The 14,700-nt window shown below is 43.2% G+C and overlaps 1 protein-coding gene across 1 annotated transcript; it reads right to left on the bottom strand.

Annotated features, from left to right (window-relative positions):
• Positions 1-1,077: 1,077 nt before the first annotated feature.
• Positions 1,078-14,700, bottom strand: KCTD18 (potassium channel tetramerization domain containing 18). Its single transcript, XM_036420834.2, has 7 exons — positions 14,561-14,700; positions 11,723-11,951; positions 9,863-10,074; positions 7,516-7,709; positions 5,862-5,956; positions 3,380-3,482; positions 1,078-2,097 (listed from the first exon to the last, which is right to left on the bottom strand). The coding sequence occupies exons 2-7, from the start codon at positions 11,877-11,879 to the stop codon at positions 1,677-1,679; spliced, it is 1,182 nt and encodes a 393-aa protein (XP_036276727.1). The 5' UTR covers positions 11,880-11,951; positions 14,561-14,700; the 3' UTR covers positions 1,078-1,676.

The raw sequence follows: 14,700 nt of genomic DNA, 5'->3' as shown, positions 1-14,700 counted from the left end.
TATCATATTTTCTTATATGAATCAGCGATTCAGTATGTCCTAGCTCAAGCAGTACTAACAACGCCCTCATTGGAAGTTCTCAAAAGTTCACTGTGGTCTTTGGTTTTCGGGATGCCTGCATTCTCTATAACAGTATTTTTCAAAAGGAACTGCGCATTTTATATATTCTACAAGGGAATGTCACCCATCCCTCTTCAGTTAAATATTCCATTTTTAGCCAAATAAGCCACCTATTTTAAAAGGCTATCTGTAATTGGCTTCATTATTTCATACATTACCTACCCAGGAAAGCAATTTTGTAAGCAGAAATAGATAACCCACACAAACTGGCAAGCTTTCAAATATTGTACTAAAGGGCACCAAGGCTTACGAATAAGTATAGTAATAGAAAATGTCTCTTCTTATGGAAAAGTTTCACTTTATTTTGTAAAAAGTAACATTTTGAATAGTCACTTTACTCTCTCAAAACAATGCAACTACAAGAAGCACTGAGGAGAAAGCACCCGCTTTGTGAACTTGTTAACACACGGACGCAGCCATATGCAACCCAACTGCAAAACAAAACATGGATGAGTAAACACACACGACTGAACAGCTGTGAAAAAGAGGATTAACCCAAAGATTCTGCTTAAAAATATTAAATTCAAGTTATGTGGATCTTATATGCATAAAGATCATATTGTATCATCAGAATGACTCTTCAAAGGTCAGTTCTGGAAAACAAAACTTAACTCTAGTTAGAAAGTTAAACTGTTACATTCTCCTTTTCAAAGCATTTTCAAAAAAATATGCTCTATAGTTCTTATTCCAAGAAGCCTTGTTGTGATGTACAAATACACCTGCTAATGGAAAAAGTAAAAAAAGCCAACCTAGGTCCTGGCTGGTAGCTAGATTGGTTAGACTAACCGTTAGAGCATTGTCCTATACACCAAGGTTGCAGGTCTGATCCCATCAGGGCACATACAGGATCACTAATGAAAGCATAGGTAAGTGGAACAACAAATGGACGTCTGTATGTGTGTGTGTGTGTGTGTGTGTGTCTAAATTTGAAAAAGGAAATAAAAAGAAAAGCCAATCTGGAAAAGAAAACAGTTTAATTAAGTGAACGTCAAAGTGTGGTCTCTATCTCTTGCCCCTTCCCATCTTTCTCCTCCTGTTGCCTTGGAGACTGAGAGTAAGTTTGGGGGAGGTCCCCAGATCTGCATTCCCTCCACCCCTCTGGGCTGTGCCACCACCCGGGGGCCCTGCAGCAGCACCCCGGCTGGTCCAAGGCAGGAGGATCTCAGCCGGACCCACTCCTCCCCCGGGGCTGCTATGACACATTACAAAGTGCCTCCAGCCCACAATTATTTCAGCAACGTCAACTTCTCTGGTGATGATGTTGCTGTACTGGTTTGTCGCCCTAATACCAACCAACCATTAGAAAAATTAAAAACCGGAAATTCAAACTGTCTATAGACAAGTAATCATTAAAAGTTGGGAAAATGAGAAGTAACTGTAGTCCCAACCACCTGAAGTCTCCCCTCCTCCACTCTTACGTCCCAGGTTCTTTCCCCCGTAATTATCCTGAATGCCAGCATGACGCTGTCGCCTCTAGAGCATCGACAGTGTCACTTGTGCATCACCGGTTGGCAGCCCTGGGAGGCCAACAGGGTGTCTGGCGCCCAGCGCTCCCTTCAATCGGTCTTGCCCTGCCTGTTCTCAGTCCGCACATCCAAGGTGGGTGCTTGGGGTGGTGGCGGGGCCCCCTCGGGGCTGGCAGCTGGGCAGGCGGGAGGGGGAGGCCCCGTGGCACACAGTGGAGTCCTCTTCAGCTTTATCACCCGGGGTGGGGTGGCCTTCTTGTCGCACAGCAGGACCTTGGCTGGAGGGGGGGGTGTGGCCCCATTTTCAGGACCCTCAGTGCCCACCAGGGACAGGGCCTTAGACAGTGCAGAGTGCTGAGCGGGCACTCCGCTTGGAGACGGGGACACCCGGACTGAAGCCGAGTTCTTGACCTTGATTTGGGTGCTGGTGGAAGGGCCCGAAAACCTGACAGGTTTAGGACCAGCCTTACAGTTCACGCCTTCCTCCCCTTCGTCCAGCGCCATCAGCCTCCTGCAAACACAGAACATGCCCGTCAGCACGTACACCGTCAGTAGCTAAAGAAACCGGCTCCCAAACTCGCCTCTAAGGCGAACAAAAAGGTTTCCGTCAAGAATGTGAGCTAAGAGGTGGATGCTACCAATCTGCCTCCTTTCTCATGGGCAGTAAGTACATCGGCCAGTTTATAGGAGATTGTTTCAACTTGCATAGGAACCCTTTAAAACCCCATATAATATGAACAACTTACAATGTGGACATGAGATGTTATGTGAGAATTACACAACATATCATTCTGTTCCCAAGAACCCTGGTGCGACCCAGGGACAGCCAGGCACATCCCATCCCAAGTGTTTTCCCAGGCTTCCTGCAGAAGAAGAGCATTCCCAGCCCAGCAGACTCCAAACCCAGGTTTCTCTATCTTGGCACTACTGTCACTTCGGGTCAGCTAGTGCTTTGCTTTGGGGGCCGCCCCGTGCATTCTAGAACATTTAATGGCAATCCCGGCTTCTACCCCACTCCAAAATGTGATAACCCAAAAGGTCTCCACACCCCGCCTAACACCCCAGGAGGTTCAATGGGCAAAATAAATAATGATAACAAAACGAGAACCTTTAGGAAAATAATCTGTTTTAACAAGAGATAATTGATTACTAAACCCTGAATAAATGCGGCATTTCTGAGAAAGATCCAGAGGGTACATGTAAGAGAGCATTCTAGAATTCCACAGAGGCTTTGAATCAAGTTCTAGAGCAGAAATCCAGAAATCAGAACACCTGCAAGCCATGAATAATTCCCAGACGATAACAAAGATGATATTTAAATGTATTTAAAGCACAGCGAACAGATGTGGACTGAGTTTAATGCTGGTAATTTTAAAGAACACAAGACAATACCATTAACTTAAAATGCTATTTGTGACATTGGGAAGGAGAAAGGAATTCGAATAAGTCACGGGAAATTTCAAATGTTAAATTTAACAAATAACATTTTCTGACTATTACCAATAAAGCCTGGATTTCACTTCTGTGCGGAAAACTACTTACCACAGAATTCCCTATCTCCACTGGTGTTGTTAAAATCACTCTCCCCAAAAGAGCATACTCTAACTCCGTTTTAGAGAATTATTTGTGCCTTTTACATAGTTTTGGTAAATTTGCATTTATCGAGATTTATATTTTGGTGGTAAGGCAGAATAGTCATCTATGTGATTGATTAATAGGCTTTTAGTAAGGTCAAGAACCGTTATTCATTTCCCCAATAAAGTCAGAAAAAATACGGGTCACGGATAACAAACCTCTTCCGAAGGGGGGCCGCGTGGCGCAGGCTCCCCAGCAGAGGCCGCTCCTCCAGCGTCCAGCACTCCATCAGCTCGTGCGGCACCCGCCAGTAGCTGACGCCTGGGAGAGAAAGGCATCGTTGAGAGAGTGCGGGGACACAGTCTCCTAGAAGAGGAGCCAGGGAGAGCGTCCGAGCTTCATGCCTCATTTCTTTCCCTCCTAAGAAATCAATTATTGGCTTAAATTTCCTTTTAGTTTACTATAGTTCCATTTTTCATTCATAAATCTAACTGGGCTAATTTTGATAAATGATGTGAGGTCAAAGATGTTCTTATCTCAAACATACTTCTCAATTACATATTACATAGCCTGTCATTTTTTTTTTCACTTATAGTCAATCAACTCTGTGACTTTCTTGTTACTTCCTAATTTTATTCTTATAACTTTATTGCTCTCTGCATCTATTCTTACACCAGGAACACATGGTTGTTATTACTATCTACATCATGTTTTGTTTTTGTTGTTGTTTTTAATATGTTTTTATTGATTTCTGAGAGAAGAAGGGAGAGGGATAGATAGAAACATCAATGATGAGAATCATCGATTGGCTGCCTCCTGCACGCGCCCCATTAGAGATTGAGCCCACAACCGGAATCAAACTGGGGACCTCTTGGTTCATGGGTCAACATTCAACTCCTGAGCCACGCCGGCCGGGCTATAGCTAATTTATTATCAAACAGTTAGACTCATCCCTCTAATAACCTCTACTTCCCAAAATGTTCTTGGTTATTTTTCGTTTAATTTCTCAAAGGAATTTTAGAATCATTTCAAGATTCCCAAAAAGTCCTGTTGATATTTTGGTAGGAATTATGTTAAATTTACAATATAATCTCAGAAGAACTGACATCTTTATAATATTCAGATTTTCCTTTCAGGACCATGGCATGTCTCACCATAGCATTCATGTCTTCATTTTATATGGATGGATGGGTGGCTAAATACATTCTATTATTAGCAGTTTTCTTCACAAAACACTCAAGCATTTCTTGGTAGGCAATCCTAGTTATTTTTGTTTCCCCTATACTTTCTAATTAATGTATCGTAAACAAGTTGCTCTTTGTTTACATATATTGTATACAGCTAGTCTACTAAACGCATCACTTAAAATACCATTAGTAGATTCTTCTGAGTTTTCTAGAAAAACATATTGTTCACAAATCACAATAAATGTCTTCTTCCTTCCCACTGGCCTTTCTCTTACTTCTGCTTCTTGACTTAGAGCTTTCCACAGACCTTCCTGAACTTTATTCAATAACAATGATGCTCCACTACTCGCTCTCTTAAAAGCTAAAGGCAGCTGCACGCTTTGTTACAGTCGGGGGTCACAGCTCTCTGCTCCAGCTTCCTAAGTCAGCAGAGAGAGAAGTCCGCCAGGCCCTCCAGAGCAGGACAGCCCGCCAGGCAGGGGCATAGAAGGAGGCAGGTCACCATGGGCTTGTTCCTCAGCTTTAAGCCCAAGTGTCTCCAAGTCAGTTAAATCTGAAAGAATAAGCTAACAGCATTCCTTTCATTCTACTTGATCCTGTCTGCGAGAGGGGTATGAGAAGAAAAGAAAAAGGAGCAAAAGTGAGGGAAGCAAAGATGAGGAAGGAAGAGGTTGGTACTGGCATCCGTCTAAAGAAGAAACAGCTGATGTAGTTTTTAAAAGCCTCTTCCACTCTTTTTATTCCATTTTATAATGACTTGCAATCTCTGTTTCTAATCCGCTTTCAAGATTATTTGAGGACTAAGATGTGTGCTATTTATCTTTGGGCCCATTTTTAGGATTTAGTATAATGGCTGCACTTCACACTCCAAAATGCTTACTAATTGGGGGGGGAGGTGGGGAAGCATCTTGGGCATGGAACAGTTAACTATCTATGATCCTTAAGCAAGTGGTATGGCCTCTCTGAGACTCAGTTTCTCACCAATAAAGTGGTAAAAGGCATAGGAAGTTGTTTTAGGATTAAATAGCATTATTATCATCAATTCTCCTATCAGCAGCTTGGTAAAAATGGCCACATTTCAAAGTGTGTATTTAAAGATTATTTTAATTTTTTATAAGGGTCCTTTAGGAATCTTACCAGTGTTATTTTTATTTCCTCTGTCTCTTTTTTTTTTTTTTATGCTTATACATTTTATGCTTAACTTAGAGATACACTTCCTAGGACAGTGCTAGGTACACATAGTAGGTGCTAAGCAATCTCTTGTTTAATTGAACTAAATAAGCATAATTAATAGAAGCATATTTTCAGTTACTGAATTATAAATTATTAACCATATCTAGCAACTCACAAGGTTTAAAGATTTGTAAGTAAATTTATCTCATTGTTACCATGAAATGACAAATACCTAGATCCATATAAAAAATATTTTCTCAAAAAAATGCATATCTAAGCTTAGTTTGTCTTACTAAGGATCATTCTCCTTCTGCCATAAAATAAAAAAACTGGACTGTACCTTTTCCTTCCCAGGCATCAAAGGCATCCATCATTTTCTTCAGTTCTGCTGCTGAATAATAGCTCCAAATGTACTGAACATTATTTCCCGCCTCTCTAGGAAGATTGCAAAAGATAATGAAAATATACCACGTAGGTATGAATGTGTGTGTGTGTGTGTGTGTGTGTGTACAGCTAACAGACAGGAAGTGCTTGTTCATTAAGGAAAAAGTTTGTTCTGTGACAGTTAAGCACATATATAATTCTATATACTATATGAGTGTTATGTAGTATATGAATATACTAACCCACATTTGATCTCTTTTTACAGTAGTAAAATACTTGTTAATTTTACTATATATAAACCGTGCAGACAAATCAAGTCTTAAAAATAACTTTTCTAAAAATCACCTAACTCCAATAATGTCAGAAAAAACTCAACTCTGACTAAAACTTTATTAAATAACAATGAAGTTCCACTACAACTTTCTAAAAAGTTAAAAGCAGTTGCACGCTTTGGACTTTCCTAGCACTTTGCCAGGCAGTTATATATCTCATATAGAAACATCTCTGCCGTAAAGAACTCAGAAAATGGTGACATATTTAACAATCTAAAAACAAACTCATGTGGTCATGCATTTGTCACTAATATGTGCCCTAATTCAATATCCCAGAGAGTTGTTTTCTTTTTTAATGGCTAAGTGAGTTGACCAGTGTAAATGAGATTACAGGGAAAATATTAAGAGAATAACCCGTAAGAATTGAACATGTTCAAGTCATAGAATTTTAAGGCTGGAAGGGTCCAGGAAAGTCTCCAATCATTTCTCAGAGCGAGACACCAATGCACAGGCCAGTCGGGGGTCACTCAGTGGGCCTACTGGCTCCTTGGCCAGGGCTTCTGCCCTAAGGCTATGGCTGAGATACCCAGGCATCTGGCTTTGCTTTTCTTTTTTATAAAGTTGTACAGGGAATTCTGCTGTCCATATCCAGCTGAGAAGCACAGTACTAAACCATATAGAAAGCCCACAGCTTATTTGTGAAATTATCTTAATTATAACTTCTGTCTCGACAGCCCAGAACGCTCACTCTGTGTGTTGAGAGATGCTGATGGTCTTTCCTGGTCAATCACATATTCCATTCTGTTTAGGGCCTCCTAGGAAGGCATATGGACATTCTTTAAATTGTTCAGCTGAGTCCAAGGCGACTGGCAGAGCTGCATCTCAGATACACATTCCCCAAGAAGGTGGAAAGTGTTATTCAGTACTGGCTTTTACCTTTGTCCAGGTGTCTGGAGGGGGTCTAGATATGTAAATCCAGGCAAGCACCAGGAATGCTGGGGCCTACTTAAGAATGCAAATAAGCTCCTTTGATCCTAAGTTTTGGTGATACTTCCTGGTATTTGGGGTATAAAATAAATGTGCTGTGTGGGCTCAGGGTCCTGTCCCTCCATCGTGGCAGCATCCCACCTGGCTCCCAGCTTATTTCTATTTCTGTGTCTTGCTTGTTTTCTTTCTTTTATTTCTTAATCCCCAGCTCCTCCACTCAGGAACCAGACTCATTCTTTTGCTGTGCTGGACTTGGAAAAGAGAGAAACACCTCTACACCATTCAGTAACACCTCTTAGAAAAGATCAAGACTTAATTTTGTTCCTTTTTCTTTTTTAAATATGGACATACCTTTTAAAAATGCTTTTACTGTGAATTCTTCCTCCTAGCTGCTTATCAATAGCATCTGTTCCATCCATTTTTGTGGCATATACTCCAATAATTCTACTCTCACAGCTTGCACCGGATGTGTTAAGATAGTGAAGAACCCAAACTGTTGGTTTGGTGCAAACTAAACCATACGAATCACAGAAGTCTGTTAAAGCCTGGAGCAAAAAAATATATATACATCAATTTGAATTTAATTCTGAAGAGTAATTTTTTAATTAAAAAATTAATTTGCTGTTACTTTCAAGGAAAGCTGCAATTTCAGTTGGTCATAACACAAAAAACAAACAAACATACAAAAAAAGATTATTCCTAATCTTTATGCCTTTAAGAACCAAACACGCATGTGTTGAACTTGGAGTGAGGGGCAAATCACAAAAAAAGCATCACCCAAAAACCCAACAGTATTTCACCGAGAGAACCCTTTTCCTGGTAGAATTTCCATTTTATTTCTCCTTCTTTAACCTCAATATCAGCATTAATTTTAATTTTTAAATCTTCACATAATAACTAAAAGTAGACCTTTTTACTTCTCCCTTTAATTTCCCCCAAATTTCTCACTTGACTCAATCTTCCTTTTATCTCCTACTAACCACCCCCCACCCCATGATTAATGCTTATTTTTAAATCCAAATCCAATCATGGATTAAGCAGATGACTTTTAACTTGCTCTTTTGCACTGAAAGGTATGAATATATGAACTAAATACAGACTGTCTGAACTCATTTGGCACTTACTCCCCTGTTCATTCATTCATTCACTTGAATATTAAATAGCTACTATGCGCTGAGCACTGTCTAAAGTTCTGGAGACATAATGTTGAGCAAGACAGGGTCCTGGCCCTCCAGGATTTATGGCTGACGCAGAAGACAGACGTTAAGTAAGCAAGCAGCACACAATGTGGTAAGAGCCACTAGGTGAGCCTTTGCAGGGCTGAGGGGCACAGAGCAGGAAGGCTTTGCCCAGCGGGGTGGCAAGGGCCAAGCCGCGGAGAAATTGCATCATTATTGCTGTGAGCCTGAGGAAAGCACTTTCATCTGTTACAGCCCAAGTGCCTGCAGAGTGCCTGAGACACCGCCTGACACAAAGGAGAGGCTGGATAAGTACTAACTCAGTGAGTGAAAACGGGCCCTGCCATGTCTTGCATTGCCATTTTATGCCGCTAACTCCTGTATTGGTTTTTAACTTTACTTGCGCATCTATGAGAATTCCCAACTACATTATAAACTGTTCAAGGGCAAGAACCCTATGTTGTATTTCTTTCTGTCCCACACAATCTCTAGAACAGTGCTCCCTATGCCTAAAACATCTGAAGTAAATGTGTTGGTGAGCAGAATGAGTGTATGCGTGCTATGTCCTTTTTGCTTACAAACCAGGAACAAAAGACTAGAGTTGGGACTTCAAAAGATGAATGTTAACCCACCCAACCTTCTAGTCAAGTTTTTTTTAGGCTCATTCTGCAAATGTGGCAAAAAAGCACCAAAAAACTATCTAACAACTCATTTTATAAAGAACTTCAGTAACAGAACACATACAATCATGCAAAATCCTGAAGGGGATCTGGAACCAAGTGAGCTTTCTCTATGCTGCTCTCCCATGCCTCAGATTGCTGTCCTAAACACTGATATCCAAATCAAAGAATTCATACTAATTCAGGTCCGTTTTCACTATCAACAATTATCTAGATGTCCAAATGTGCTAATTAATAGAAACATAATATTTATCAATAAAACAAAAGCAGATAATTAAGTAATAAAGACCTTTAAAATGTGATTTAAAATAGAAGCATCTTTAAAAAAAATTTACTGATCTCAAAGTGAATTAATCAAGCTGATGTTCTAACTTAGTAACAAACTTTATACTCACTAATTCGGGTAAGAAATTTTATAAAATCTTTTATATACAATGACCTTACTTTAAAAACAACAACATTTCAGTAAACAAAGTAATACCACCATACCCTCACTACTACAGTATTGCTCTTAATTCAAAAAGACCTTCAAGAGAAGAAGAGTTCTATAAAATAGCCATTAAAGTGTTAAATCTTTAATGAAAAATAAAAGCTCCATAAACTTTCAATTGATGTAATGCATTTTCCCCAAAATAGAATTCTGGCCTTAAAAAATGACTAGTAGTCATTTAAAAATGTGTCTTCTTCAAAATTATAAAAAAGTAAAACTGCCTCGTGTTGGTTTATGTGACAGCACAGGCTATGCAAAATAACACACATTGCTTTGTACAGAACAAATAAACATATGTATATATATGTGTGTACATATATATATTTTAAAACTTAAGAAAATGCCAAGACCTTTTTAAGTTCTATATTTGACCTTAAAGAATATGTCTCCATTTCATTGGCCAAGTGGTCAGACAGGCTGTACGGATAAGGGATGCCAAAGTAATCAGCCTCTTCCTGCAGAGCGACTCGGGTTTGCTCCCCGGTGGGAATGTGAACTTCTCCGTGGAGATAATCCAAAAGGTACTTAAACAGGTGGCCATCACGGTCAATAACACAAGCCCCTAGAAGAGATTCAGTTCCAAAGTCATTGCACAGATACATATGACCACTGACAACATTTCCGCATGTCGAACTAAGGCCAGATAGAGGTACCGTGTTTCTCCGAAAATAAGACATCCTCCGAAAATAAGACCTAGCGCATGGAAAGATAAGACATCCCCTGAAAATAAGACCTAGCGCAACTTTGGGAGAAAAAATTAATATAAGACACTGTCTTATTTTCGGGAAAACAGGGTAGGAATGTCTCTCACAAGAAAGTTTGCATCTAGTTTCAAATAAGTTTAGCCAAATGTGGTGATCCTCTGCACTCCCACCCTCCATATAAGAAAATGCATGCTCTGAGCTCCATTTGGAATTTTGGGTGCAATGACCCTCATGCCACTAAAGCCCCTGCAAAAGCTGCAGAGACCTCAGACTGCTGGCAGAGGTGGAAAGTTACCCCTAACTTCAGGCCGGAGAGGCCTGTGAGTTTCTCTCTAATGAGGGCTTGCAGGGGCCTGTTACTATGTCCAGTGTTTGGATTTATCAGATTAGTCCCTTTGTACTATGAAAATCGAAATTTCAAAAAGCAAATGCGCCCGGCTGGCGTGGCTCAGGAGTTGAACGTCAACCTATGAACCAGGAGGTCACAGTTCGATTCCCCATCAGGGTACATGCCCAGGTTGCAGGTCAATCCCCAGTAGGGTGAGTGTAGGAGGCAGCAGATCAACAATTCTTATCATTGATGCTTTTATTGCTGATGCTCTCTCTCCCTCTCCCTTCCTCTCTGAAATCAACAAAATAAAATAAAAATTTTTTTAAATGCTCTGCTGGTACTACTTGATGATAAAAGGCTTTTCTTGAGCAATTTAGCAGAATTTTTTAAAAAACAACACTTCTATGTGAGTTACTCAGTAATTTCTTTTCTCCCTTGATTAGTTTAGAAAAGAAGGGATTAAGAAGGTAAAACTTGGGGACAGAAAAACCCCTCAATCTCTGGTTATCATCTTCCACCAGCAACCTTCCTGTCCAGATGGACGCTGGGCCCCAGCCATCGGTGACTCTCCGTGCTTTCCACTGCCATTCCGCTGGCAGAGCCATCTCTCCGGCCCAGGGCTGACTAACAGCCCCTCGTGCCCAAGACCCCGCAAGCCCTCTCTTCTAGCTCAGAAGCAAGAATGGGTGCCAGGAGCCCCGGGACCTCTAGGACATGCAAATTCCAGCTGCACCAGGTGACAAGTTTAACACTGACTCTACACTCACAACGACGGCCCTGTCAGCTCTGAGGGCATCTGCTTTTCCAGAAATACATATTTTTTAACTTGAAAAACACAGAGAGAAGCTAATATTTTTAATTGGCCTCAATACCTTTACCCATGGAATTTCATGAACATAACAACTTTCAAAATATAATCCCCGTAAATCAAGTCGTGATTGGCCTTCACACACTCTCGCTGTTTTGTCAACTTTTAGCGAAAGCATCACAGATCCTAGGAACTGGTGTGTAATTTCTTCGTGTATTAATTAAAATTTATTAATTTTAATTAATCTCCATACAGTACTGATGATCTCACTAATTAGCAAGCTAATCTAATCAATGTCATTGTAATTAGGAAAATCAAAGGGAACTTAAACTAGACTCCTACTTTAGTGAATATGGTAGATATTTACCTGACTCATCTGTTTTTAGAGGAAAACGACCACTGAACATGGAAGCCAACATGGAGTCTTTAAATCGGCACAGGGACTCGCGCCTGGCTGTGTAAACACAGCCACCCACGTTCAGTCGCAGGATATCTAGCATCTCTTCCTGCTTGTGCTCTTCCATTGCTCCCTCGACACCTGACTGGTGCCTTGAAATGCTTTCAGAAACTGCAAACAACAGTGGTCCTGGACCCCTCTATAAAAACAAAGGACAATCACACTGACATCTTCAACAACAGATAATAAACTAAATACATTTTACTGCGATTTCAAATAAATCCCTCAGCATTGGCAATACTGAATTGAAGGGCTCTATACAATATGAAAGAAGTCTGAGATATGCTGAGAACCTGGAAAACTCTGGCTTAGAGGACGTGTAAATAATAATAAACTATTACGGTACCAATGAAATCATAGCTGTGGAGGTGACTGCTTAAATAATTAAACAACATAGTGCATTGTCTGTCATATAAAAAGCAAGGGTGAGGTATGCTTCTGATCCTCAATATTCGCATATCTTTTTAAAATACAGTAAGTCTGGCCATAGCTAGTTTGGCTCAGTGGATAGAGTGTTGGCCTGTGGACTGAAGGGTTCGATTCCCGGTCAGGGCACACACCCTGGTTGAGGGCTCCGTCCCCAGTGTGGGGCGTGCGGGAGGCAGCTGATCAATGATTCCCTCTTATCATTGATGTTTCTCTCTCTCCTTCTCCCTTCCTCTCTGAAAACAATAAAAATATGTTAAAATAAAATAAAATACAGTAAGACTGAGGGGGCTGTCTAGACCACAGAGGTCACAGTGGACATGAAAGGGGGCTGTGAGGCTCTTCCACGCACTAACTCAGGGCCTCAGGCAATTCTGCCCTCCCTGCCTGTGTCCTCATCTATAGAACGGAGGTAGAGACGGTGCCTCCCTCCAAAGATCAGCAGAGGAATAAGTGACAAGCATGTGAAAAGCATATAGAACAGCCACTGGCTCAATGTTAGTACTTAATAAATGGTAAATGTTACCGATAGTGATATACATTTTACTGTAAGGTGTATACTAGGGACTTGATATTGGCTCTGCAGATATAAGGACACAATAGGACAGAAAGGTCTAACAATAGTAATTGTAATTCCTAAATTGTGTAACTAAGGAAGAAATAATTTATCAACGGGGATCAGAATTCCATGTCTGCCAGTAGCTAGACTGGTCCAGAAGAACAGATAGCATCTCTAAATCACCTGATTTCTGCCTGGCTGGCATGCCTCAGTGGTTGAGCATCCACCTATGAAACAGGAAGTCATGGTTCGATCCCCCATGTGGGGCATGCAGGAGGCAACCAATCAATGATTCTCTCCCATCACTGATGTTTCTATCTTTCCCTCGTCCTGCCTCTCTGAAATCAATAAGAAATGTATTTTAAAAAATAAAAATAAATCACCTAACTTCTGCACTCTGAAATGCTGAAGCTTTATGCACATGCCATAGCCAGGGTAACATGGCTGCCAAGAGGCTTGACTACATCCTTGGCAATTCACTTTACCACGTGACCAATTACGATCCTTTCGTAGATATTCCCATGTATCCACTTTCCAATGAAAGGGGGACAGGAAACAACCAAGTGTGTCAAACGCGGTCAGTGGACAGAAACCATCATGGACCAAAAACCACCGTGGGTGTGACTTCTTGCACTGCCTGTAGTTCCTGGGGGCAGCCCCCAGCGGCCCAGGAGAGAGAGCCACCTGGGATGGCGCTGGTTCACACTGCGCGTTACCAGCTCCTTGGAAGCCCATCTGTTCTCCAAAGCCCCAGGCAAACCTCACTGTGCCTTCACAACCTTCCCAATCACCCCGAGTTAGAGCCGGGCACCGTTCTCCAAATAACCTTTGCACCCCTATCTACATTCTACCTCATTTGCTTGATCCCTAGGTTGGCGGACTATACGCCCCTAAGAAGCAGGACCTGTGTCACTCTTAATAATTCCCATTTACTGGGTGCTTCCTGGGTGCCGGCCACGGCGGGAGACACCTGGCAGGCCTTCCCTGGTTCACAGGAGAGCCCTGTGGATGGGACTCACTGCCCTTATGGACAGAGGACCCCAAGGAAAGCAGTGGAGGGATGTGTGCAGGGTCCACGCGAAGGCTGCCCTGTGTGTGATTAAGGGGTGGGGACAGCCCCCCAGGTCTGCCTGCTGCACCCACACTACCTGCTCAGCACAGCTTCGCCCCAAGGCTGCCGGCCCAGGCCCTGCGCTCTGTGCACCCTGAGAGCCAGGAGGAGATCACTGGCCTCAGACAGGCTCCCCTAGGGCAGAGGGCCAGGCCGGCACCATTTCAGGCCCGGTCACGGGCCCGTCCTCAAATGCACCCGCTGGGCTCCCTGCGGTGGCGGAAGCGCCCTGCCCTCCGGAGAAGTGTCCCCAAGAGCGGGCCGGGACCACCTGTATCAAACCATCCGCACCGCCTGCTGAAAGGCGGCTCCCGGGCCGCGGCCCGGAGTGCGATCGGAAAGTCAGAGGACGGGTGGGAGTCCGCCCGCGGACCCACTCGGTGAAGCGCTGCTCGCTCGAGGGGTTCGCACTTCTCCCGCCAGGTGGGGAGGATGGAAGGGGCCGGGGCGCCAGGAGGCCCGGCGGCGTCTCCCCGGGGCCCGGCTCTCACGGATTCAACTCCAAGCCCGAGCCTACGGCCCAGGCCTCCCGGGTGATCAACGCGGACCGGGCCCTTTCTCGGGGCGCCCCGCCGCCTCCCGGGCCCGCGGCCCACCCGGAGCCCAGATCCTCCGCACGGGCGAGGCCGGATAGGCAGCCTCCCCGACTGACCTGCGGCCCGCGCGGCCCTCGGCGCGGCCGCGGGACACTGCGGGGCCCCACTCGGAAGGGAGAGCCTCCTGCGATGCTCGGCAACTCCGGGAGCAGCGCGGCCCTAGTGGCGCCCCCGTGCGGCCCCGCCCGGCAGCGGC

Source organism: Pipistrellus kuhlii, unplaced genomic scaffold (genome assembly GCF_014108245.1).
Source record: "Pipistrellus kuhlii isolate mPipKuh1 unplaced genomic scaffold, mPipKuh1.p scaffold_m20_p_7, whole genome shotgun sequence".
NCBI lineage: Eukaryota > Metazoa > Chordata > Mammalia > Chiroptera > Vespertilionidae > Pipistrellus > Pipistrellus kuhlii.
This window is presented reverse-complemented; position numbering and strand designations above follow the sequence as displayed.

Excerpts from the sequence above, each read along its gene's own strand:
- KCTD18 (XM_036420834.2), bottom strand. The coding sequence starts at position 11,879 with ATGGAAGAGCACAAGCAGGAAGAGATGCTAGATATCCTGCGACTGAAC. Across the intron at positions 10,075-11,722 it reads TCTAAAAACAGATGAGTCAG|GGGCTTGTGTTATTGACCGT; the intron begins GTAAATATCTAC and ends AATCTCTTCTAG. Across the intron at positions 5,957-7,515 it reads AGTAAAAGCATTTTTAAAAG|AGAGGCGGGAAATAATGTTC; the intron begins GTATGTCCATAT and ends CAATCTTCCTAG.